Source organism: Martes martes (assembly GCF_963455335.1).
Source record: "Martes martes genome assembly, chromosome: 7".
In the NCBI taxonomy this organism is placed as follows: domain Eukaryota; kingdom Metazoa; phylum Chordata; class Mammalia; order Carnivora; family Mustelidae; genus Martes; species Martes martes.
Genome location: NC_137894.1, coordinates 108,814,081 through 108,841,242, shown reverse-complemented (window position 1 = coordinate 108,841,242; position 27,162 = coordinate 108,814,081). Strand labels below are relative to the sequence as shown.

The 27,162-nt window shown below is 39.5% G+C and overlaps 1 protein-coding gene across 1 annotated transcript in view; it reads right to left on the bottom strand.

The window, feature by feature from the left end:
* Positions 1–27,162, bottom strand: part of SYNE2 (spectrin repeat containing nuclear envelope protein 2) — a 328,404-nt gene that overhangs the window by 195,483 nt on the left and 105,759 nt on the right. Inside the window, exons 12-28 of the mRNA XM_080809784.1 lie at positions 24,874–25,038; positions 24,159–24,271; positions 22,987–23,149; positions 21,540–21,618; positions 21,083–21,270; positions 19,029–19,193; positions 17,991–18,140; positions 16,240–16,410; positions 11,726–11,884; positions 11,252–11,425; positions 8,428–8,562; positions 6,638–6,796; positions 3,505–3,716; positions 3,310–3,358; positions 2,330–2,448; positions 1,945–2,071; positions 229–386 (exon numbers count right to left, since the gene is read on the bottom strand). Coding sequence (XP_080665910.1) covers positions 229–386; positions 1,945–2,071; positions 2,330–2,448; positions 3,310–3,358; positions 3,505–3,716; positions 6,638–6,796; positions 8,428–8,562; positions 11,252–11,425; positions 11,726–11,884; positions 16,240–16,410; positions 17,991–18,140; positions 19,029–19,193; positions 21,083–21,270; positions 21,540–21,618; positions 22,987–23,149; positions 24,159–24,271; positions 24,874–25,038 — 2,486 coding nt within the window. The remainder of the gene's footprint in view (positions 1–228; positions 387–1,944; positions 2,072–2,329; positions 2,449–3,309; positions 3,359–3,504; positions 3,717–6,637; positions 6,797–8,427; positions 8,563–11,251; positions 11,426–11,725; positions 11,885–16,239; positions 16,411–17,990; positions 18,141–19,028; positions 19,194–21,082; positions 21,271–21,539; positions 21,619–22,986; positions 23,150–24,158; positions 24,272–24,873; positions 25,039–27,162) is intronic.

Genomic DNA, 27,162 nt, shown 5'->3' with positions numbered 1-27,162 from the left:
TGGCCTTTGGAACTCAACAGAGTTTAAGTTCCACCTAAGTCTCTGGCCGGTGGGGTGGCTCGGTGATGTTGTTTAAATTCCCTAATGGCAATCACAGTATCCTCTCTCACTGTGGTTGTGAGAACTAAATACAATAGCATACTTAGTATAGTATTAGCCTAGCTTAAAATAGCATTAAAAATTCAGTAAATTCAGTAAACTCATGGTTAACAGATCTCAGAACTATACCTGGTATTAAGAGTCATCTGAAACTCTCTTTCCTTTTCCTTTAATCTGTCTCTCGTGTTCCTTATTAAAGGCTTCTTTATGTCACTGTCAAGCTCTTCTAACTTCAATGAGGTGAATTCAAACTCTTTCCAGCAAGCATCAGTTTCATCTCTTAAGACCTAGGTGAAACACATAAAGTAATCTATCAACTAGTGGGTTAATAGGCACAATTAAAATGAGGACATTTGCCAACCATTAACACAGAGTTTCACATGAAAATACATTAAAAGTATTTTTATATCTCATTTAATTAATAAAATTAATTAAATTTAAAAATATTTTCCAACCATCTACAAGTGAAGTATCCTTCAGGGAACAATGATCTTAACTGTCTTCTTAGAAGTCCCATTCGGTGAAGTCAAGGGAGTCAACAACAAAGGAATAAACTCCCTTCCCATAAGTAGGTGCACAGAATATAATTCAGAAAGATACATGCAATGTAAGAACAGATATCCTAGCTCCTCTAGATAATAAATCTTTGTTTCTCCCTAAACTGAAAACAAAACTAGAGTGAACCAAAACTGTTTCTATCAAATAAGAAGTGAATGATATTAAATTATGATTTATAATTAAACACCTAAAAATTCAATACTATTCTAGCTCCTTATCTTGTTGTTATTTTGTGTGTGTGTGTGTGTGTGTGTGTGTGTGTGTGTGTGTGTGTGTGTGTTTTTAAAGGCGCTGCTACAGAATTTACTGAGTGCTGATCATTATAATTTGTTCTTCACCTTCCCCACGGATTATTGCAGCTTTTATAACCAACTCATTATTCAGTTACTGGAGTAAGGTCTCAAGACAGTGTCTTAATTGTGATGAAAACGTGCTAAATTCATCACGTGAACGACAAAGATTTTAACATATTAATTCTGCTTACTCAGATGGAAAATAGAGAGAAGCCAGATGGTAGAGTGTGACTCAGGAACTGCCATCATAAAGAGAAGATAACTAAAGGGCACCGTAGGCTCTCCTGTGGCCCTTTCCTCCACCTGCTGGGTTTTCTGTAAGGGATCGTTCTAATGCACTTCCAAGCATACAACGGTATTGTTCTGCACTGCACAGACTGTCTTCAAAATAAGGGAGATCTTTATTTGTATGGCTTACGATTGGTTTGCCCAACACTAGACAGTTTTCTCTGAAGCGCCTGAGCCAAATGGCTCTCCAGAAGATTATCCATCACTCAGAGCGAAATATCCCTCCCCTGCCTGCCCCTTCCTAACTGCCCCAACATCAGATAGATAAGTGACAATTTGGTAAAGATGATGATGACTGAAATAAATATTTGGAGCACTGGTTTTTCATGCATTGTTAATTTGAGAGCAACACAGTTGGACTACTGGTTGAAACTGCCTTGAAACACACTGTTTTGAACAATTCTTTTGAAGCCCTCATTCCCATCCTGAACATAATCCAAAACTCTCCAAGCCACAGTATCTTGAGTACTAAATTAGAGCACAAGCAATAAATTTGCACGAGCAAACCAAGTCTTTCCTGGGCTTGGTAGCTGAATGCGAATCACTCTCTGAAATAGAATAATGTTAGAAATGCAATCCAACAGAAAGAATTCTTTGGAAACATCTAGCACATGTGACCTCAACAAAAACAGTGAATTCTATACAGATGGTGGTATTATTTTCTAAGAGAAGATAAAACTTCTCTAATGATCTTTTTGGTAATTACCCGTAGATCTGTCAGTTTATCCTGCAGACAAGCACTACTCCTTTCCTTGTCACTGGAGAAATCAGAAATAATTCTGAATTTGTTATTTTCCAGGTATAGCTCAAGATTTTCTCTGCGGATATCATACCTGGAAAAAAATTAAATGCAATATTACTTAATTTTAATAAGACAAAACATTTTTTAATTTATAATTTTTTAATTTATAATTTTTTAAATTTATAGTTTTTAAATTATATATGAAGAAATCTCAGGGAATTTGTGCTTAAGTTACCAGACCATGTGCAAAAAAATTATGACTTATGGATTATAAACATATATTAAAGTATAACATGTTTGCATTAATAAAAGATTTTTGGTGGATTTTCCAGTTATGTAAAGTGGTTACCTCTCTTGTAAACAAATGAGGGCTGCATTGTGATCCTTTTCAGACTTCTCCATAGAGCTTTCCTCCTGTTGAGGCTTTAACTTGGATTTCAGGCTAAAATTCTTCATCGATCCCATTGACTAAGTAAATATGCAAAATAGCAAACATAATATCTTCAGTATACTTAACTGGGATATACATAGACAAACGGAATATACAACTGGAATATACATACACAAGCATAAGATATTGTCACTAATTCTTTATACCCCAAACCAGGAGATAATACAACTTATTTGAAGCTTCTCAGCTCCGAGAAAGGTCTTCCCCTAGGACAGAGATTTATGACACTGAGTTTCACCTTCTAATTGGTATGTCAACACAGGAAAGGCGTTCTCCCAACCGCGAAATACCATCTCCGCCGTGACCTCATAGCCACAGTCAAGAGCGGACCTCTGAAGTCAAATACACCTCGTCCTTCCCCACAACTTCTGACTGGCACTCTGGGCTGAGACATATAGTCCATGCCCACTTACCGAAAATTCAAGAATTCAGAAAATTCAATTCCCAAGAAAAGTAGAGGACATTCTACTGAGAAAAAGACAAATGATAAATCAACTAGTTCAGCTCAGTGAAGCTGAGGCATCTGTACTCCACCTCTGGTACCCTCAACAGGAATGTCCACAGACAACATGTATTCATAATGGCGGCAAATGATCTCTTTCTGAAAGACCTGTTTGTAACCTCAGAGGAAGATAAAGTGACGCTCACTACAGCTATGGCTCGTTGTATTATAATTCTTGGAAAAGGAGTCTTCCTTGCATTATTTAAACGGGAATTCTTGGCTGATGAAAATAATCAGATAATTAAAACCAACAATTAACGAGAAGTAGGTTACTATACACTTGGCCTTCTCATTACTAGGTTTGCTCCTAAAATACATTATCCACATTTAACACCTTTTCGGTTGATGGCTGATCACGTGATTTTGCAGATGGTACCTCACTGTGGGCATCCCTTCCTCCATTCTCGGATGTGTTCATGGTCTCCCTAGGGAGGAATCAAAATTGCATATTAAAATAAAGGAAGAAAAATCATGCCTAAACGAGAATAAAGAACACTCCTTCTCATTTGATTTCACAAGGAGCTTCATCTCATTTTTCCCTGATGTGTAATTATTCTCCAGAAGCACTAACTTGTTTTTCGACGTGCCTCCCATCATGGGTTGCAGTGTCATATGAATCTCGGAAGCACATTTCCGCAGTCGTTCTATCTTTTGTTCATAATCTTTGAGTGCTCTCCTCATTTCTTGTTGACTCTTCTGGGAAGTCAGCTCTTCACACAGCTCCCGCAAGACATCCATGTGGTGATCTAGCTGGTACAGACTGCCTTCCTCAGAAAAGCAGGCCTGATTGAGGAAATAAAGCAGGAAATGTGCTTCAGATGACCTTACATGATTAGTCCAGAAGGATTAGAAAGTAACAGATGTGTGTGACTTCAACATCACATTCTTTTATAGGCCATCGACTGTGTGCCTGGTGTGGTAATGGGCACTGGAGAAACAAAGATGAGTAAGTCAGCCTGAAAGAGATTCACCACAGTCCAGTAATGCAGTGAATGAAACCAGAATAGGTCACCCCAAAATAAGCCTCTTTTTTTTTTTTTAAGATTTTATTTATTTATTTGACAGACAGAGATCACAAGTAGGCAGAGAGGCAGGCAGAGAGAGAGGAGAAAGCAGGCTCTCCAGTGAGCAGAGAGCCCGATTCAGGGCTCGATCCCAGGACCCTGGGATCATGACCTGAGCTGAAGGCAGAGGCTTTAACCCACTGAGCCACCCAGGCGCCCCAAGCCTCTTTTTTTTGAAGTGATCTCTCTACCCAACATGGGGCTCAAACTCATGACCTCAAGATCAAGAGTCACATGCTCTACAGACTGAGCCAGTCAGACAGCCTCCAAAATACACCTTTTTGATGTGAAGATTATTTTGAGCTAAAGGCAATTAAGAAGCAGTAAATACGGAAAAAGCTCCTTGCTGCCTGCCTAACGGCCAGAAATAAAGTCTCTTTTTATTAGAGACAGACTCTTGTCAGCCCAAAGATAGTACCAGAGGAATCTGCGAACAAACCTTGTTAAACTAACCCTTATCTTTGTCTTGTCAATTCTGGTCTCTTTGTCTAAAAGGTATAAAAAATTCTTTCTCTGGCTATGTCTTTGGGTCTTCATTCTCTTGCAAAGGCTCCCGTGTGAACCTAATAATTCAATAAAATATGTGTGCTTTGTTCCTGTTCGTCTTCGTCAGTTTCATTCTCAGGGACCCTCAAGGGGTGAAAAAACCTTTTTACTCCCCTACAGCAGTCACACACACCACGTGTACCTAGTGGGACAAGTGTTACGACAGAGCCACTGCCTGCCATAAGAAGTCAAGAGAAAACCTACCTCACATGTGGGAACCATTGGAGGGAGATGCAGAAAGAACAAGCACAAGTCCCCTAAGTAAAAGCAGAGAGAGGTCCTTCCGACCCTAAGGAACAGACAAGAGGAAAAAGGCTCCAGCTGTTCTAAAACAACAGCAGTCTAGTGAGCTGGAGGGAGGGCACAGCACAGGAAAAGGGATACCGAAGGCGTGTCCTGCAGCCAGGCTGCCAAGGACCTGCGTGGTCTTCTAAGGAGCTTGGAGATGTTCTGAGAGCGAGGGCGAGCCACTGACATAGGCTCTGGGGTTCAGCAGGGTCTCTCAGGGGATGGGTCTGGAAGATGACACGACCGTCATCAAACGGGGAGACTAATCTGGGTTGAAGGCAACGGCAACACTGGTGGAAAGGAAGGAAAAGAAGCATTTGTTCTAATGAGTAACAGAGGGGGCCTGGTACCAGGCGGGAAGGAAAGGGGATGGGGAGGAGGGGAGTTCGCAGCGACACTGCCCTTCCTGACCAACGGACACAAGAGGAAGCAGAGTTTGGAAGGAGATAGTATTGACGGGCTTTGGACACACCGAATGGCAGGTCTCTGAAGATCACTCGTGACATCTACTGCTCAGAACCTGGAATGCAGAGGAAAGGACTCAGCTGCAGACAGAAATTTAGGCACTAACATCACAGAGAGGGTTTTATCATTAAAACCAAAGATGGGGAGGGTGCCTGGGTGGCTCAGTGGGTTAAGCCTCTGCTTTCAGCTCAGGTCATGATCTCAGGGTCCTGAGATCAAGCCCCATGTCGGGCTCTCTGCTCCGCAGGAAGTCTGTTTCTGCCTGCCTCTCTGCCTACTTGTCATCTCTGTCTGTCAAATAAATAAAAATAAAATCTTTAAAAAACAAAACAAAACAATAAAAGATGGGGGATACCCGGGTGGGTCAGATGGTTGAGTGTCTACCTTAGGCTCAGGTCGTGGTCCCCGGGTCCTGGGATGGAGCCCCTGGTTGAGCTCCCTGCTCGGCAGGGAGTCTGCTTCCTCCTCTCCCTCTGCCCCTCCCCATCACTTGTGCACACACACACACACACTCTCTCTCTCTCTCTCAGATAAATAAATAAGATCTTAAAAAAAAAAAAGAAAAGAAAAGAAAATGCAGAGGGCATAAAATCACTGAGAGCAAGCATGACACCAGCCAAAAAATAGAGACTCTCAAAACTAAAACATTAAGACAACAAAATGAAAACAGAGAAATTTGTGGGGCCCCTGGCTGGCTCAGTTAGTAGAGCATGTGACTCTTGATCTTGGGGTTGTGAGTTTGAGCCCTACACTGGGTGTAGAGATTACCCGGAGAAAGAGAAATCTGTGAAGGACACCAGGAAGAAGCTCCCCACTTCCTGGCAAAAATAATAAAATAAGGAAAAGCAAAAGAGACTAATATTGGGAGAGTTACAGTAGTAGAAAGTTTAAAGGAAAGAAGAGGGGTCAGTACTGTCAAATAAACGGAAGCAATCATATAGGATGGGGGCCAGAGAGAGGTCATGAGATTTGCCTCCCATTTGCTATCTTTCCCCAAAGCCCAGTTCTAAGGATACAATATCCCCTCAAAATCAACTGTGGCTGCTTTAGCAACAGGTGACACATTTGTAACCAGAGTCTGAAGGACAGGGGCTACGGAGACATAGCAAGGAAAGTCATGAAATATTAACTCGATGCTGAATTTTTTTCACTTCTACAAAGCAAGCAGCACAGGCTGTAGTTAGAGAAGGAACTGCGTAAGTGATAGTCCCCAGGGGACAGGCAAGAGGGCTGAAGTAATTTGCAGAGCAGGTTTAATCCCAGGCTAAGTAAGGACACACACAACCATGTAGGATAAACTCCAAAATAATGACAGCACTTAAATGGAAACAGGTGGTTTACCTCATGTTCCTTGATGAGACCCTTGGTCCTCCCTCTGCGAATCAGTTTCTTTTCTTTATTTATTTGTTTTTCGAGTCTTGAAATATTGTCACTGAGCTTCTCTTTTTCAATGTCTATTTTCAGTTGTTGAATATACAAAGACATCTCATGATGAAGAGCCTGCAAAAAAAAAAAAAAGAAAAGAAAAGAAACCCACAAAGGGTCATAGTCACTACGGGAAAAGAATACATTGAAAAGATTTTCATCAAAAACCCAATAAAGGGGCACCTGGGTGGCCCAGTGGGTTAAGGCCTCTGCTTTCAGCTTGGGTCGTGGTCCCAGGGTCCTGGGATCGAGCCCCACATAGGGCTCTCTGCTCAGCAGGGAGCCTGCTTCCCCTTCTCTCTCTGCCTGCCTCTCTGCCTACTTGTGATCTCTGTCAAATAAATAAATAAAATCTTAAAAAAAAAACAATAAAAATATTTGTTGTAACAAAGGATAGAAAGGGAGTTTAAGTGGCATTCTGGTTCATCCTTGTGTCTTCGGGGAGGACATTTTAAACTATACCAGACCCAGAAAGGAACTTTCTTTTTCTTCCTAACAACTAAAAATGTGTGTTAGTTGAACGACAACGTTAGGAAAACAGAAAGTGAGACTCAGACTGAGAAAACACATAGACAAAACACATAGCTGAGCCTATGGAAAAGCAGCATGGAACTGTACCGAGTCTTCGGGATGGGATTCTGAAGTAGGGAAAAAAGGACAGAAGGAAAATATTGTGGAAATATGAATAAAGTATAAACTGAATAATAAATAGATATTAATGCATGAATTGTGACAAAGGTAGCACATTAATGTGAGAATAGTAGGAGAAACTGGGCATGGGGTATACCAGAACTCTCTGTACTATCTTTGTAATAATTCTGTGAATCTAAAATTGTTCTAAAATTTAAAAGTTTATTTTAAAATGTGTCTTAAGAGCACCTTAAACAGTAGACATTCAATTATATTACTTTATTTTCTCTCTGTCTCCAGACACACACGGACACACATACTGAATACTAATCACCCTTTTCTGAACGCAATCTCTGTGGCAGAGGCTTTAGATAAATCCTTTCAATAATCCTGCCGAGTAGTTGGGGTTATCCCCATTTTATCACTGAAGTTCCTAGAAGTTAAACAACTTACCCAGGGTCATAGCTCTTGAATCCGGGTCTGTCGGCCACCAACGCCCATGCCTATTTCTCTAGGAAAGAGAGTGAATGTGTGTGTTTGTGTGTTTGTGTGTGTGTGTGTGTGTGTGTGTGTGTGTGTTGATACATTGTGTCTCAGTCAGGATCCAACTCGGGACCCAGGAAACACTAGGTATTTAACTCAGAGTGAATTAATGCAGGGAACTGATGAGGCGAGGGATGAAAGAGCAGAGAAGCCAGAGAGGGGACTGGAAGGTGATTTGGAGATGAGCCGGGCCGCCTGGCTGCTCCTCCCACGGTGCCGGAGGCTTCAGAGAAGCCCAGACAGAGGGATCACCAGAAGGTGGAACTCTGGAACCCGCAGCCAGGGGAAGACACAGTCACCAGAGACGCTGCCCAAAGAGAGGGAGTTTGACTCTCCTTCTCCCCCTCCATCACCCTGTAATCTCTAAACCGTGTTGTCATTGGCTGAACACAGAAGCCAGTTGGGCCCTGGGAACCGCGGGATTGGCCTCGCCATGATACCAAGCACACGGGGACACTAACAGTGACGGAGCACAGCCACGCCCCGGGGTTGGCTCTACCAGAGGAAGCCCAGACACATGTGCATGTCCTTACCTCCCACTTGGCACAGGCACCTCTACTCTCTTCTTCCAAAGACAGCTTCACATCCTCAGTTACATTATTTTTCAGTTCTTCAACAGCCTTCAGATACTTGGCCAGACTTTTAGAATTAAGAATTATTAGTGCTTCCTAGAAAAGAGAATGCAAATGAGAACATGAAAGCCTCATTCTACTGCCAAGTCCTCAAAGCTCATTTTGGTAGGTCTTTAACAGGCACAATTAGGAAAAGACTTTTTTTTTTTTTTTTAAGATTTTATTTATGTATTTGACAGAAAGAGATCACAAGTAGGCAGAGAGGCAGGCACAGAGAGAGGGGGAGGCAGTCTCTCTGCTGAGCAGAGAGCCCGATGCGGGGCTCGATCCCAGGATCCTGAGATCACGACCTGAGCCGAAAGCAGAGGCTTTAACCCACTGAGCCACCCAGGCGCCCCACGGGAAAAGACTTTTTGAAGACAATAAAGATTTAGGGGAGACTTTTTGTAAAGTAAGGTTGACATCCCTTTTGCATCTCTTGAATTATTTTGAAAAGAACTGCAAGATACTTATTATTCAAATGTAGTCAGACATTTGAGAACCACATAAAGACTTCCTTAGGATATTCAGGATGACTTCTGTTACCCTCTGATAAATAATTAAGAGGATTATTGTGCAGGGTAATGAGCCACTGGCGCTGTTTCCTCTAAGGTTCTTAAGTGCTAGTGAGTGGAGGACCATGCTTACTTGACAATACCATATGAAGAACATGGTGGCTTGTATTAGAGATTTGTGTTGCAATAAGACACAATTTATAGCAGGGTTAACAGGCACATATTTCATCTTGTGCATAAGGCATTTTTATGCAGCCATGAGTCAACATTACCTTATTGTCACCTTCAAAGTTTTGCCCAGGGCCAACCACACTGGCAGTCTTGCCCCAGAGAGAGAGCAGCCTTAGACAGAGATGCGTCTGCTCCTTATCTCATGCTTACCTGCTCGCAGGGAGTAGTTACCTGGCAATTACCTGGCAGAAACGTAGTTAATTAGCAAATGACAGAACAAAGAATAGTCTAGGGCTTGCGAAAGAGGCAGAAAACCTACAGGTGACAGAAGACAAAAGTAATTCTAGCGAATAAGGCAATTAAGCCGGGTGGGAATTCGCTCATGCCCTCATGGCATCTGTTATGGGCCTCCTGCAGAAAAGGTACGGTGCTGAGCCCCAGGACCCTCCTCCACGGCCTCCGTGAGGCCTGCGAGATTTATGACCTAGGGAGACACTAACCCACATGCTGGCAGGAGGCTCCTACTATTCATGTGTCCCTGGAGACGCAGGGTCTCAGGGCAGGACCTGGCAGGGCAGGGGTCTTGCTTCTGTTTGAAAACAGATCTACTTTACTAAATGCCAGAGAAAAAAGGCGGGGGAGGGGGGGAATCCCTGCCTCAGATTCCAAAAGGAAAATGGTCAGAAAGAGGAAAACGGTGTCAGCCTAACACCTCTAACTCCTCCTCTCTGGTAGAGAAGGGGCCTGCAGCCTCCATGTCTCCTCTGCCTTCTGTCTCTCCTGAGCGGACCCTATCAGCATCCTGACAGGCAGCCCAGTGATTATTACGAGAAACACTGAGAACCACTGACTCTATAAGGTCAGTTTAATACTCTCAGCAACCCGGGAATAGAAGTGGCAAAAGCCTACAGAGGGAACCAGTCAAAGGGGGTGACTAGCAACGTGTGCACAGACCAGGCAGGGAGGGCTCTGAGGTCATGGGAAAAGCAGGGTTGAGATGGCTGATAAGAGGGCCCTGTCTGGTTCACAATCCAGAAAGCCACACGGGGAATGAGGCCCAGAAAAGTGAAGGAGTGAATGAGACTAAAAAGAGGCTCCTTCTCCCAAAGAACTGTGGACGTGCCCCCCACGGGTGCCTAACGCATTTTAAATGTTCAGCAAGTGTATGAAACGTTAAATAAAGGAATGAGGGGAAGGACACCCGTCACCCAACCTCTCCAATGTGTCCAGGGGCAGAGACCTTGTCTTACTTTTACTTCCTATCCCCCCAAGCACCTGCCCTGTGTTAATGACCAGTGACTCTCGGGTTTGCACACATCTTCAGCCCCCTCTCAAGCCAGGAAAAAGCAACCTGAAACTGCCTCCAGCTAGAACAACATCACTGGATCTTGAACTACCGTCAGCATTAGGTCCACATGGAACTTTCATCAATGCATTTTATTTTATTTTATTTAAGATTTTATTTATTTATTTGACAGAGATCACAAGTAGGCAGAGAGGCAGGCGGGGGGTGGGGGGGGGAAGCAGGCTCCCCGCTGAGCAGAGAGCCTGATGCGGGGCTCGATCCCAGGACCCTGGGATCATGACCCGAGCTGAAGGCAGAGGTTTTAACCCACTGAGCCACCCAGGCGCCCCTTATCAATGCATTTTAATAATAAAAGTGCTATTTCACATTCAGAGAATTTTACCTATCCCAAGTGCCTTTACTGGCCTCATTTTCATTTAAAGCCTCACAACGAACTTGGTAGCTGGCATTATTATACCCGTTTCACTGATGTGAAAAGCAAGAGAAATTAAATCCATGCTCACTATCATACAATCAGCTGTGCTCTCGACACACTACCCCCGAGTCCACTCGGCAGGTCTGTAATAAAATTTAAATTGAAAAAATCGTTCACGTTGATGTCTATTTTTAATAGTTTCCGGGAACAGCGTGTAAAACTGGGAAGCTTTGTCAAGTTACCATAACTTTACAACTACAGGGATGAAAATATCTCGATTTCAAATGAGACAGGTAGCCAATAATAAAGAGCCTACATTTGATGGCGGAGAAGTCCCACCTTGTATTTTGAAATTAGTCCGCTCTGGCTTTCTCGTTGTCCAAGTAATTGCTCAGCCCTTGTCATGTAGGAGTCAAGCTCCTTCTGTGACTCTTCCATCTTCAGCCTAACATCCAGGTTGGACTCGGCATCGACTGAGTTTTTCAACGCGGCAACTAATTTTACCAGACTGATCTGCAGAGACAAAAAAAATTCTCAACGCCTGACCCGGCTGTTTAGTAAGTCATAAATTAGTAAATACATTCTTTGAGTAGTAACTCTTAAATTCCCACTAGATATAAAAATATCCCATTTATTATATTGGTATTTTCTAATATGCTCTGAATTATTTAAAATACATATATAAAATGCAAAAGTAATATTTTATAAAACTCTGCCAATGTCTAGGGCAATCCCTCCCTCTCTTCCCCATCCTCCCACTGACCACTCACTTTTAAAGACAAATTCATTAACTAGGAAATATTAAAGAGAGACCTGAACTTTCTCTTTGGCTTCTTGAATCTTTGTCTGAAGCCCAACTGTGAGAACATGTTGGAGGGACTCCTGGCTTGAAATATTTTGTACATCCATTTGTAAGATATCTTCAGTTCTAGACACAAGCTCCTCATACATAGAGCCTTTGGCAATAAGGTGCTATTAAAACAAAGTGAGACCACAATAAAAATTCTGACTAAATTTTAAACATTGGCCTTAATCTCATCAGAAAAACATAAAAATGAGATAAATCCCAAATGAGATAAATCTGTACTCTACAAATGTTATTTTAAAAATTCATTTTGAAACTTTGTATCAGTACAGACTCTGAGAAACATAGGCTTTTACAGATTATTCTTTATACAGTAAGCATGTCAATAAACTAAAGCCTAGAAGTAATGCAATGCCAACTGACAGAAAATAAGTTGAGCAAATAGTAATAAAATTTAAAATGAAGTTGTTCTAAGTCAAATCACTTGGAAGGAAATACAATAACCGTTACTGGAGAAAATGAATACTGGAAAATAAATCTTTTTAAAACTATGCTTTCTACCACATACTAAAATCAAATTTCAGATGGATCAGAAAGTTACATATAAAATAGAAAACTATGAAACAGAAGAAATTTTCCATGAAAACTAACATACTCTCTGGGTATGAAGCAACTTTTGGGGGGTAAGAGTAGAAACATAGACACAGAGATTTTCTACGTAAAATAAAATAAACAACCTGAAAGTGCACGAATTGGTAAAAATATATGCCATACAAATAAAAATGTGTCATGACCCAAAGAGCTTATAAATTCAATAGGAGAAGTACCAACCCTCTCCAAATTCAGAAAACACATAAACAGATAATTTACAGAAACAAATGGTTGAATAATATATAACAGATAGTTCAATCTTACATGTAAAAAAATAAGTACAAATTAAAATAATAACAAGGTACTGCTTTTCAATTATCAAATCAGCAAAAAAATTAATCACGATTCAAGGATGGTAAGAGTATGATAATATAGAAATCACACTTTCATATCAACTAGATAAATGCTGATTTTATTTATCTTAGAGCAGTGGGATCATGGTAATTTTTATTTTCTTTATTCTTTTGTGCAATATTTAAATGTTCTACATTGAATGTACTACATTCATTTATCATTTTAATGTTTTTCTCTTTTTCATTATTAAAGTAACAAAAGCTCATATTAAAAAACTCAGAAATGGAAAGGTACAGAATGTAAATGAAAAGCTTCTCTTCTTCCCCATTCTTCCCTTTGTGGCCATTTAAATCAATCATTCACACATTCATTTTAAAAATACTTGGTTTGCATCTACTAGGCAACAGGAAATGTGCTAAGAGTGGGACATAATACAGGATCAACACAGAATTAGTTCTCTGTTTATCTTTACACACATTTTTCTATGGATGTGAAAGCATGAAGTATAAAATGCAATTGTTTTATCCTCAACGTCACTCATTATCAGGGAGATACAAATCAAAACTATGATGAAATACCATCTCACAATTGTCAGAATGGCTGAAATTAACACAAGAGACAACAGGTGATGGCAAGGATAAAGGGGAACACTCTTACACTGTTAGTGGGAATGCAAACTAGCACAGCCATTCTGGAAAAGAGCATGGAACTTCCTCAAAAAGCCAAAAGTAGAACTACCCCATGATCCAGCAATTGCACTATTAGGTATTTACCCAAAGGATACAAAAATACACATTTGAAGGGGTACATGCACCCCAAAGTTTATAGCAGCATTATCAACAATAGCTAAACTATGGAAAGAATCCAAATGTCCACGGACCGATGAATGGATAAAGATGTTGTATTTATACAATGGAATTACTCATCCATCAAAAAGAATGAAATCTTGCCATTTGCAACAAAGTGGATGAAGCTACAGTGTATTAGGCTATGCAGAATAAGTCAATCAGAGAAAAACAAATACCACATGATTTCATTCATATGTGGAATTTAAGAAACAAAACAGATAAACATTTGGGAGGGTGCAAAAAGACAGAGGGGGGAACAAATTATAAGAGACTTTTTTTTTTTAAGATTTTATTTATTTATTTGATAGATTGCAAGTAGCCAGAGAGGCAGGCAGAGAGAGAGGGAAGCAGGATCCCCGCTGAGCAGAGAGCCCTATGCGGGGCTTAATCCCAGGATCCCGAGACCATTACCTGAGCCAAAGGCAGAGGCTTAACCCACTGAGCCACCCAGGCACCCCAAGAGACTCTTAACTACATAGAACAAACAGGGTTGATGGAGGGAGTTGGGTAGGGGGTGGGCTAGATGGGAGATGGGTATTAAGGAGGGCACTTGTGATGATGAGCACTGGGTGTTACATATAAATGATGAACTGCTGAACTCTATTTCTGAAATTAATATTGAACTGTATGTCAACTAACTAGAATTTAAATTTAAAAAAAGTAACCGTTTTAAAAACCGTTTTAAAAAATCACTTCACCTGTACCGCTCAGCAATTTGCACTTCTTTTTTTTTCCTTAAGATTTATTTATTTATTTGACAGAGAAACAGCATGAGAGGGAACACAAGCTGGGGGAGTGGGAGGAGAAGCAGACTCCCCGCTGAGCAGGGAGGCTGATGTGGGGCTCCATCCCAGGACCGCGGGATCATAACCTGAGCCTAAGGCAGATGCTTAATGACTGAACCACCCAGGAGCCCCAGCAATTTGTTTTTTGTTTTGTTTTGTTTTTTTATTTATTTGACAGAGAGCAACAAAGCGAGCAAGGGAACACAAGCAGAGGGAATGGGAGAGAGAGAAGCAGACTTCCCGCCGAGCATGGAGCCCCATGTGGGGCCTGATCCCAGGGCCCTGGGATCATGACAGGAGCTGAAGGCAGACGCTTAACGACTGAGCCACCCAGATGCCCCGCAATTTGCATTTCTTTATGCACCATATATCTTGCTCTAATAAAGATCTACTTAATTCCTTGTTAACATAAACATATTCCAGTATGTTTGCATTTTCATTGTTTATAGAAGGCTTTAAAATATTGAATTTCTCATTCCTCGCTCATTTCTTTCACTAAAATAAATTCCAGTTATAGCAAATAAATAAATATAAAAATAAAATAAAAATAAATAAAAGCACTGACAGATGGCACACGTAACTTTTTTTAAATACTTACAAAGCAATAAAAAATACCATTCTGGGGCGCTTGGGTGGCTCAGTGGGTTAAGCCTCTGCCTTCAGCTCAGGTCATGATCTCAGGGTCCTGGGATGGAGCCCCGCATTGGGCTCTCTGCTCAGTGGGGAGCCTACTTCCCCCTCTCTCTCTGCCTGCCTCTCTGCCTACTTGTGATCTCTGTCAAATAAATTAATAAAATCCTTGAAAAAAAACCATTATTATAAACCATGAAAACACAAAATGCCATATATACACCTTTCAGAAATGCAGGTTTAAAAAAAATAATTATATGAATATTCCTTTATTCCAGGAACTTTCCATCTTGTTGTAATTTATGACATGCTCCATAAGTTTTATAGCTGAGCGGGAACTCAGTAAAAATCTCAATTGTAACTTCTTTCCCAGGAGAACTGAATGATATTAAAACACACTCTTGCCTCATTGCTTTTCAATGAGTCGAACTGCCAGAGAATAAAGACAGAGAGGTTTTAACAACATCCGTCACCCTCCCTGCATCAAGGAAGGAAGGGAAAGTGGCTTAATCAGTGGGTGAGCTTTCAAAGCACAGAGCCTATAATCTCTTATACTCACAGTGCACTGACCTATCTGACATATCCTTACTCATCTCCTCACTGCCCCTGGAAACAAGAGAATATTTTAATCTCCATTCTGTAGCTGGGAAAATTAGTTCAAGAATTGAGAGTCATAAGGTAGTATTGGTGGTCTCCTAACCTATTCTCTGTCTTCAAGCAAAATCACAGCAAATGATCCAGGGATGACAACCCATGCAATTATTAAAACTCTGAACAAAGAAAACTCAAACAGTCCTATTACTATTTACTTTTTTTTTTTTTAAGATTTTATTTATTTAGAAATAGAGAGAATGAGCAGGGTCGGGGGGCCAGGGAGAGAGGGAGAAAGAATCTCAAGCAGAATCTCCACTGAGCACAGAGCCCAAGAAAAGGCTCCATCCCACAACCCCGAGATCATGACCTGAGCCGAAATCAAGAGTCAGACACTCAGCTGAGTCACCCAGGCACCCCCTATTACTACTTACTTTAAAACTGTATTTTTTTTTAAAGATTTTATTTATTCATTTGAGACAGAGAGATACAGAGAAAGAGAGCATGAGCAGGGGGAGAGGCAGAGGGAGAGGGAGAAGCAGACTTCCCACTGAGCCAGGAGCCTGATGCAGGGCTCCATCACAGGACCCTGGGATCATGACCTGAGCTGAAGGCAGCCGCTTAACCATCTGAGCCACCCAGGTGCCTCAAAACCTTGTATTTATCTTAACACTTAAGTCCACAACCATGCAATCTATCCTTTTAATACTTGTACACTCATACCTGCAAACGTTCTTCCACTGAGTCATCGATACCCTCTTGACGTCTCAGAAGCTCCAAAAGAGATTCGGTTTCTACTTCCCAGATTTCCACTTGTCCAGTGAGTTTTTCAACCTCTTCAGCCACTTGAAATTGCCCTGTGAATTCATTTTCTTTTTCACGTTCTTCCCCGGCCTACAACAGTCACAATTATCGCTAAGAACAACATTTATATCATAAAAGAATTTTCAGTTAAAAAAAGAAAGTTACGTCTTTTTTTCCTGAAGACAGCTAATTCAACCTATTTTAGTAACTTAAAACCTAGTTTTTGGACAATGATAATAGCACTTTATGATCGTATTAATCACTTTAAAAAGTAAAAATTTTGTTCACATATATTTCCTTTTTTTTTTTTTTTTTTTAAGATTTCATTGATTTGAGAGAGAGAGCGAGTGAGCATGAGCATGGAGAGGAGCAGAGGGAGAAGCAGATGCCCCACTGAGCATGGGTCAGTGGGTCCACATGGGGCTTGATCCCAAGACCCTGGGATCATGAACTGAGCTGAAGGCAGATGCTTCACCAACTGAGCCACCCGGGTGCTCCACGTACACATATATTTTCTTAGTGAGAATGTCATTCGTATCATTTATTTACTATCATCTCCACTTTACAGATAAAAAGATTAAAGGTTAGGAAATTAGGGTAATGACTCTACAGAAATTTCTAAAACTCATATACAATTTAACTAAACACAACTCTGCACAATAGTAGCTGTGAAACATCACCAAGAAGAGACTCGGAATCCAGCGTCAACACAATGAAGCCCTGTCCCATTAATCATCTCTCAGTAGCCTGTAGGCTGTTATGCTGCAGCTTTATACCTTACATAATAGATCCATTCATAAAGTTGTTGTTGTTAATCGACCGTATCTTAAATGTTTTAGAAGAAAATAGTATTCCACATTCTTATATTCTAAAAGCATACTACACAATTTCAGATCTTTCAAGACTTTCTCTCATCAGGTCTCCTTATGGTGGGAAACACTGGCACTCCATCATGGCCACTGGCCAAAGCCAGTGAAAACCTACTTCAAGTGAAGTTGGATCTATTATTATTTGGAAGGGGGCACATTTCGCAAATCCCAGGTATTATATCTTACATTCTTTCTTTATTATTCTCACATTCTTTCTTTGTTCCTTTCCCGTAGTCTTGTCTATAATCTAAATCATTCTCCAAATTATCCAACAAAACAAGAAATAAAGATTATATTGTCTCCCACTGTACAGAAAGGAAGCAAGACACAGGCCAGGGGCTAGACTAAAGCTGGGCAGTCCCTGAGCAACAGTCAGAAAGCATCTGAAGAAAATATCAACTCTGTTTCCACAGCGCAGAAGTCATGGCTGCTTCTGCATGCCTGTGGAAGTCCTCAGCGAGTGAGAGACACAGACTTGGACACTGAAAGCTCCTTCTTGAAGGGATCCACTTACACATTCTAGTGGAAAATGACCATACTTTAAATGTTATCCAATAATCACATTTACCACTGTTTCAACAATATGCTTTTATCAAAAGAAAAATAGCCAAGTTGGGGCGCCTGGGTGGCTCTGTTGGTTAAGTACCCGACTCCTGATTTCAGTGCAGATCTTGATCTCAGGGTCATGAGGTCAAGCCCTGCACTGGGCTCCAAGCATGGAGCCTACTTAAAAAAAAAAAAATTTTAAATCGCCAAGTTATTTCTATATACAAATGAAATATAAAAATATAACTATTTTACCTTTATATTCTGATTATGATTTTCAGGAAGTTCTATTGATATATCTCTTGAAAAATCAACAGTTGGTTTTCCTTCTTTAGATAGCTGAGTATTTTCGTAATTTTCAAAATCAGGCTGATCCTGTTTTTTTATAAGTGGAAGGTTCATCTCCTATAAAAAAGTCATGAAATTTAAAGCCCATATTTTTTATGTGAAGTTATATTATTACCAACAATAAATGGACATAATATATTCAAATGTATTTCTGGGATTTATCACCTAATAACAGTGTTATAGAGAATGAGTATTTCCAAAAAAAACCTGTCTTAAATTACTAAGAAACAATAATTTAATCATTTAAGTTCAAAAATTATTTATTAAAGGTCTGCTTTTATAAGGCACTATGCTAACTATAAAGCTATATAAAGCTTGGCGTATGTTCTTAAGAAACTTGAAATCGGTAGGCAAAAATGCTTATGTTATTCTGTTAATAGTAAATGAATTTCAACTAGAAAGCGATATATTACCTGTCCACACAAAAACCAGTACATAAACGTTCACAGCAACATTATTAGTAATAGTCAAAAAGGTGGAAAGAAGCCAGTGTGCATGAACTGATCAATGAATAAGTAAAATGTTGGTATCCATACAATAGATTATTATTTGCCATAAAAAGAAATGGACGTACTGATACATGCTACAACACAGATGAACCTTGAAAACATTATGCTAAGTGAAAAAAGGCAAGAAACACAAGACCAGATATTATATGATCCCATCTGAGGGAAATATCCAGAATGGGCAAATCTACTGAGACATAAAGTGGATTAGAGGCTGCTGAGGAGGATGGGAGAAGGTGGGAAGTGACTACTAAGGGTTACAGTGCTTCCTTAGGAGGTGACAAAAATGTTCAAGAATTTGTGACAGTGATGGCCACACGACTCTGAATATACCCAACACCGCTGAGTTAAACCCTTCAAATGAGTGACCTGTATGGCATGGGAGTTATAGCTCAATGAAACGGTTACCAAAAAACAAAACAAAACCAAAAAAACTTACAAGCTGAGTTTTGGTAATAAATTTTCTCCATCTTTTATTCAGCCTTCTCAGTTCTTTAGAAATAGATGATCCAACTACATCATTACTGACTTGAATCAGGAAATTTCCCACTTTGTTTAAAGTAGAATGTTCTACATTCCATTGGGATAGTGTCTCAAAGGGCACCTACACAACACAGAAGCAACACATTTTAATGACATTAACATTTGTCTTTCCATTATCCAGAAGAGATCTTTACTAAGGTCGATTCTAAGCAAAAGTGAGTGTGAGGTTCTTAGGGACTCCAAGCCTTCCCTTCCCTGTTGGACTAACTCTTCATTCCTGATCACTAATTGGCAGACACCAGCTGTCTGTCATCACTTCTGGTCCTAAACTTTTAGGAAGCATCTGATGTTCTTTCTTTCTTTCTTTCTTTTTTAAGATTTTATTTATTTATTTATTTGAGAGAGAGAGAGAGCACAGAGGGACAGGGAGAGGGAGAAGCAGACTCCCTGCTGAGCAGAGATCCTGATGTGGGACTCCATCCTGGGATCCCTGGATCATGACCTGAGCCAAAGGCAGATGCTTAACCAACTGAAATACCAAAGCACCCCTGATGTTCTATCTTTCTTAAGTGGTTAATGAACTTGGAGCAAAGGTTCTCAAGCATTTATCAGTTCGTGGTGCCCTAAATGTCTCAGTAATTTTTTCATAGAGTCCCTAGGCCAGATTTATCTTAAAGGTCTTATTTTCAAGTAGGCGGGTCCAAACCACTTAGTAGTTATTTGCTGCATGGTGTCCAACAGACTGATGGTGTGTTTCCTTCAAAAGTTAAATTATCTTGAAAGTCCTCTTTGGCAGCTCAGGACACCTCAGCACAGAGTTTGGGAACTGCAAGGCTTAATGTGTTATTTTTCTCAGTTATGTGAATTTTCATAAAAGATCTTTAATGGATGGAGGTAGAGAGTATAATGCTAAGCAAAGTCAGTCAGTCAGAGAAAGACAAATACCACATGATTACACTCATATGTGGAATTTAAGAAACAAATGAGCTAAGGGACAAAGAGAGAGAGAGAGAGAGGTGGGGGGAACCAAGAAACAGACTCTTAACTATAGAGAACAAACTGATGGCTAATAGAGGGAAGGTAATTGAGGGGATGGGTGAAATAGGTGAGGAAGATTAAGGAGTGAATTTGTCCTTATGAGCACTGGTTGCCGCGCGTAAGTGTTGAATTACTATATTGTACAAATGAAATTAATATTACACAGTATGTTAACCAACTAAAATTTAAATAAAAACTTTTTAAAAATCTTTAAACACATGAGTGTTGAAAGTCAAAGATTTGGATTTGTAGTATCACTACAGGGGACAGGGAGAAATGACTCACTAACCCCTCAAATATTCTTCCTACATTCCTACACGTATCACAAATTTTACTTTCATATAAACAGTCCATTTTCAGCTGAGTAACTTTAGTTTCTATTTGGAAAATGTTTAACCTGTCTATATCTATTTGCAACAGGGAAAAACAAATTAAAGAAAGAAAAACTACCTCAGAGAATAATTATAAAACAGATTATTACATGACTAGCAAATGAAAAGAATAATGAATGAGACTGAAATTTCTTCCAAGCCTCTCCACATAAGTCTAAGGTATTTTCATTTTCTTCCTCTAGAAACTCAGAGATTTTAGAGCTGAAATGTATTCAACCAAATGGAAAAATAAAACTTTTTAAAATATCAACTTTAGCTAAATGTTATCTACAAGCTATCAAATACTCCAAGTCTTCTATTTTCTTTCCAAAGAACTTAGCAATATATCTTTCAAAAGCTACACTACGTGTGTGTGTGTGTGTGTGTGTGTGTGTTTAACACCTATAATGAGGAGAAAACTTCCTTTGGCAATTATATTAGAAAGAAACTAAACTCTTTCCAATACCTTAAAGAATTTTTCCAAGAGTCATATTTACTTTTCCCTGGCCTCTCATTTTTGGATTGAAAATGTGGATCTTCAAACAAAATTAAAAAAAAAAAAGAAAGTAAAACTGAGGAGGTACCATTAGACTGAAAATACCTCTTTAATCTGCTCCTTCTTTGTCTCCTCAAAACAAGCCTTGAGTAAGCGAAGGTTTTCCACATAAGTAGCCCAACATGTCAGAACTTTTTGTAGAGTGGATTTCACATTATATATATATTTTTTATACATACAAAGATTATATTCCACATTGGTATATTCTTTACTAATATCCTGATATTCTCCAGCTATAATGTTAACAAAACAAGAAAGTAATCTCAGAAAACAGTTTATTATTAATAAAAATCATACTGTTAAGAAAAATACTTATATATTAATTGACAGTGTTGAAATAAATAAATACTCTGATAATATTAAAAGTGAATGCAAGGGTTTAAAAAAAAAAACAAATATGTAAAACCAATTCCTAAAACATGAAGGTATAAAGTAAGCGAAACAGATAAAATGTTATTTTTAAGTAATGGTCATCCCATAAAAAGTAACTGTACAGCTTTACCTAAATTCTTATGGATTTCTTCACATTTCTGAAAGGAAGTTTCAAGTTGCGCTAGGAATTCTTTTTCTTCAATAAATTTCTGGGAGGGAAAGGAAAAAAAATATATTGACAGTTTTTTTAACTATTAAAAATGTGCCATGATATCCAGATAGAGACATAAATACTGATGAAACACGTAGGCACCGAAATTTCTTTAAGGCCTAAATACTGTATATTTGGGTAGAAAAGAAGAGCAGGTCATGAGGAAAGACAGTTAAGACCTAAGAAATAGAAGTAGGAACACGAACACTATGCAGGTATGAGACCTGACAAAGTTTATCTTACTGTAGTGATACAGTTCTACAGTGGTTTTCCTCCTGCAGGAAAAGACAAGTGAAGTATAGAATTTTCAAAATCTCCTGTTTCACATATTTATTAATATTGTATAATTTATATCAGTTTCTCTTATTTTGCACATTTTATTAAAACTGAATTTTTATTAGACATATTAGAGTATGCCAAAAATAGATACCACCCATCAGATAAAAACATTTGAGACACTGTCATTATTCAAATTACGTGTCCTATGCAAGCAAACTCTGCTGTGGAAAAATGCAGAGTTAACTAAAAACTCCTATTTATTGTGCACTTATTAGGCCCCAATGGTATGATTACTTAATGGAAAAATGAAAAATCAAAGAAAGCAAAAAGAAAGAAAGATATTCAAAACCTAGTCTAATTTAGAATGATGCCTCCTATTCGGGAATGTATAGTGTTTAAATCATTCATGTAAATCAATCTCTCTTCAACATGTTTTTCAATTTTTGCACTGCAACATACAATCTTGGATTTTTCTTTTTGGGCTCTCATTCCACATAGAAGGGAACAGAAAGAATGGTAAGTCCTAACTGTAGAAATGACATTTTTAGGATGCTTTTAATTTACAGATGAACATGTATCTATTTAAGTCATTGCAACATTTTTTTGCAATTTCTTGCAATTAAATTGCAAGAGCTAAACCCCCTCTCCAAGAAAAGCCTCAAGACAAAATATACTGTCTTTCCCACTCTTAGAATTTGAAAGGCTAAGACAAAATGTTCTAAGAAAAAAATTAATTTTTGAACGAAACCATGAATCTGAGTGGGAAAAAAATATTAAACAATTGAAAGTTGGAACTGTTAACGGAAATAACGTTGAAACATTTTCCAACTATTATGTTAATTAGCCTGGCTAACTGACTCTCCCCTGCTAAGGTAAATAATGCGGTTTTCTCTTTCTTCCTCCTTCCACTGTCTGTTATTTGACTACCTGTACTTCTGTTCTCCAGGCAATTTTAAGCTAATGAAAGCTACCAAGAAAACTCATCTCAAAACCTGAAAAGGTGAAGGGAAATTGTGCCAAGGAAAAATGCAAACCCAGCTCCCAGACATGGAGAATACTCGTCTACGACACAAAGTAAAAAGCTTACATGCCAGTCTTCCAGCAACAATTCCACAGATTCTTTGTTCCCATATTTGATGTTCCAAACATCCAACTTTAATTTCACTTCATCTAGCAAACCAAGAACTGAGCACTTATAGTAATGAAATTCTAGGCGTGGAATGAATTTTTTCCCCGAAATGTTGTTGATTCTGGAAAATATTGCAGGTTTTAGAGTTTAACTTAATATTATTCCCCGAATGCGAGATAATCTGTTTGGCATTTCTAAAAATATTGGGTCTTTGGCTTTTTATTTTAAACACATGGAACTCAGATGTATCCTCAGATGTATTTTTTTTTTTTTTTTAAAGTAAGCTCTACTACGCCCAATATGAAGCTTGAACCCACGACCAGGATCAGGAGTCACATGTTCTACCAACCAGGGCAGTCAGGTGCCCCAACTCTTCTTTTTTAAAACAAAATAAAACAAACAAACAAACAAACAGAAAAACCCAAAGTAAAACAAACATTGTGGCTAAATAGAAAACAACTCCTCCCGAGATGAAAACATCTAATAGAACATTTTCTGAACAAACGATTCCCCTATTAAAAAAATCCTACAATAAATGTTAATCTCCAAAATATTCTACTCAATTTTTAAACTTTTCTATAACTGAACGCAACTATAATTTCAACATTTACATATTCAAACAGCTTTCATTATTAAGGCTAACACCCTCTCATTATCATTCTAGTAAGTTACTTATGAATGATGAGAAAAGAGGAGTGGAGATGGACAACCATGAGTTCAATAATCTCTCTGTTTATCCTATTTTGGAGTTTACAGAGTGCTTTCAAATACCACCTCCCATTTCACCCAGTATCCCTGTGAGACATGAAGCGGGTGATTATCAGCTTTCTGTATTTACAAACGAGGCTATACCCTCAGAAAGACAGTAACGTCATCAAAACTCAGATACAGAGCTCAGTTCCTGACTCCATATCCAGAACTTCGCCCATCACCATCATCCGCTGAGAGAGGAAGCATGGTTAGCATGATATAATGTTACTATCACCCAGAACCTGAAGGTACTCTTCATCAAGATTTCAAGAATACTTGTCAGAAAGTATCGAAAAATGTGTCATTTTCTGCCCTGTGGCCTCGTGTTAGCGCTCAAACATGAATGGTCTCAGCAGTGGTGAAGGGAAAGTGTTACAAACCGTCCTTTCATTTCCTCCAATTTCTTAGGTGGTACCGGTGGCAAATGTTGTTCATCTCCATTTTCGAATGCCAGAAGAGTATTGAAATGACAATCACATTTATCCATCAGACTCTGGAAAGAAATTTAGCATGACATGAACAGACGTCTTGCCACACGTTGTAACGGGGGGTTTGTTCATCTCATTTGCTCTGGGCATGTCTTTTTCCCCCCCAAAATCATAAAGCCGTTACTTTTTTTTTAACTAAAACTTTGCGAATGAGTATTTTCATCATAAGTGCTTTAAACTGGAACATTTTACAGAGAGGCAGACTGTAGTTTCTTTGGTAAAAGCATTATCAAAATCTTTTGTTTTTGGATTTCTTTTCCATTCCTTTGTGGGTTCACATGCTATAAACATCACATATCAAATTCCTTCAGGCCATTTTACTGAGAACTCAATCTCTCACATTTTAAACCAGACTCCTTCCTCCTTTTTGGTCAGGCTTTTCAATTGCTTTAGAACTGACTAGACTCTACCTTATTGTTTGAACTAGCAGAATGCCCATGAAGAAAGTGAAGGTATCTGTGGCTCCCAAAAATCCCCAAGGGAATCGTTCTGAACCATCCTCAAATACCCATTGTATTCCCTTCCCTTCTCCCTAGGACACAGTCTTTCTCAAGAACAGTCCCTAACAAAGCATAGATTTTTCCATGTTTCTTGTTTATATTCCAACCTTGATTAAAGTCATTTTCTCTTGTATTAGAGCCATGGCTGCACAGTAATCCTGGGAAGCTGGCAAATCTTCATCTATAAGCTCCTCTATCTTCTGGAGCCAGGCTTCAATTGGACGTAGCGGTGAGGGCAAGGCACAATTCAGCTCTGTTTCCCACGTATTAATCTGAAAAAATAAAAATCTGTGCTTCAGTCGACGCTCTTCTAAAGTTTACTTCTTTGGGGACACCTGGGTGGCTCAGTCAGTTGAGCAACTGACTCTTGGTTTTGACTCTGGTCTCAGGGTGGTGAGATCGAGCCCCACCACAGGCTCCACACTCAGTGGGGGGGTCTGCTTGGGATTCTCTCCCTCGTCTTCTACGTCTCCCCTCCCTCACTCGCACATCCTCTCTCTCCTCTCTCAAATAAATAAATAAAGCTCTTGCTTCCTCAGCCTTCCCACCACTCCCCGCACACAGAGGAGTCAAACAAATGCCAACTACTTATCTCCCCAAACACTGACTGCACTACCAAGGTGTTCACTCTTGCTGTCCCTTCCACCTGGATCTTTTCCCCACTAAGGACCATCAGAATCCACTCCCGAATTGATTGACTGGTTCATTCATTCATCCATCCATCTATCCATTCATTCATTCATTCATTCCGCAAACATTTATTAATAACCTATTGTGCTTATAGCTGATAGAGCTATAAAAATCTTCCGGAGGGGCGTTTGGGTGGCTCAGTGGGTTAAAGCCTCTGCCTTTGGTTCGGGTCCTGATCCCAGGGTCCTGGGACCAAGCCCCACATCAGGCTCTCTGCTCAGCGGGGAACTTGCTTCCTCCTCTCTCTCTCTGCCTGCCTCTCTGCCTACCTGTGATCTCTATCTGTCAAATAAATAAATAAAATCTTTAAAAAAATCTTCCAGAAAGAAGAGTACATGCAGCAATTAGACAGAGTGAAGCTTTTTTTTTTTTAAGATTTTATTTATTTGACAGAGAGAGACACAGCGAGAGAGGGAACACAAGCAGGGGAGTGGGAGAGGGAGAGTGAGTGAAGCAGGCTTCCTGCCGAGCAGGTAACCCGATGCGGGGCTCAATCCCAGGACCCTGGGATCACAACCTGAGCCGAAGGCAGACGCTTAACGACAGAGCCACCCAGGCGCCCCAGTGGAGCATTTTAAATATATGTGCTCAAAAATTTAAGAAGCAGAATAACATATAACATCAATTTACGCAATTTAAAAAATACATGAGAATACAAATATAATATGTATTTTGCAAGAACACACAGAACCAAAAGATACACCTTAAGCACATCACGATAGTGGCCTAGGGAGAAAGGGAAACAGAAGGAGGGCATGGGTCTAGAAAGAAACACAAATTAAACAAGTGAATAAAAGGAAAAGTAGGGCCTTGCCCAAATCCATGTGCCACGAAGGGAAGAGCAAGTTTAACACAACACACAACATCTAAGGGTCAATCAGATAAATATAAAAAACAGAAAAACAAAAAATTACAAGTCTTGCCTAAACCACATAGTGGGGGAAGCAAAGTACATGGTTACAGTTAACTGTGGTCAGCAATATAACAGAACCAAACATAGGGGCCCAGAGAAGACCCTGGAAGAACACTGATTATGATGCCTGGAATTCTTTTCTTTTCTTTTAATTTTTAATTAATTTTTTGTCTTTCAAATTTTTATTTAAATTCCAGTTCGTTAATATTCAGCATAATATCAGCTTCAGGTGGAGACTTAAGTGATTCATTATTTAACATACAACACCCACTGCTCATCTCAAGTGCCCTCCTTAATCCCCATTAGCCATCTAACCCATGCTCCCCACCCACCTCCCCTCCAGCAAACCTGTTTGTTCTCTATAGTTAAGAGTCAGTTTCTGGGTTCATTTCTACCCCCACCCCCCTACCCCACCCCTCACCACAGTCATCTGTTTTGTTTCCTAAATTCCTGAGACAAAGGAAACAAAAGGAAAAATGAACTAATGGGACTTAATCAAGATAAAAAAGCTTCTATACAGTAAAGGAAACAATCAACAAAACTAAGCAGTGACCTTCAGAATGTGAGAAGACATTTGCAGCAAATGATCTATCTGATATAGGGTTAGTATCCAAAATATATGAAGAATTTATCAAACTCAACAAACAAAAAAACAAAAATCCAGTTAAAAAATGGGCAGAAGACATGAATAGACATTTTTCCAAAGAAGACATCCAGATGGCCAACAGACACATGAAAAGATGTTCAACATCAGGGAAATGCAAATCAAAACTACAATGGGATATCACCTCAC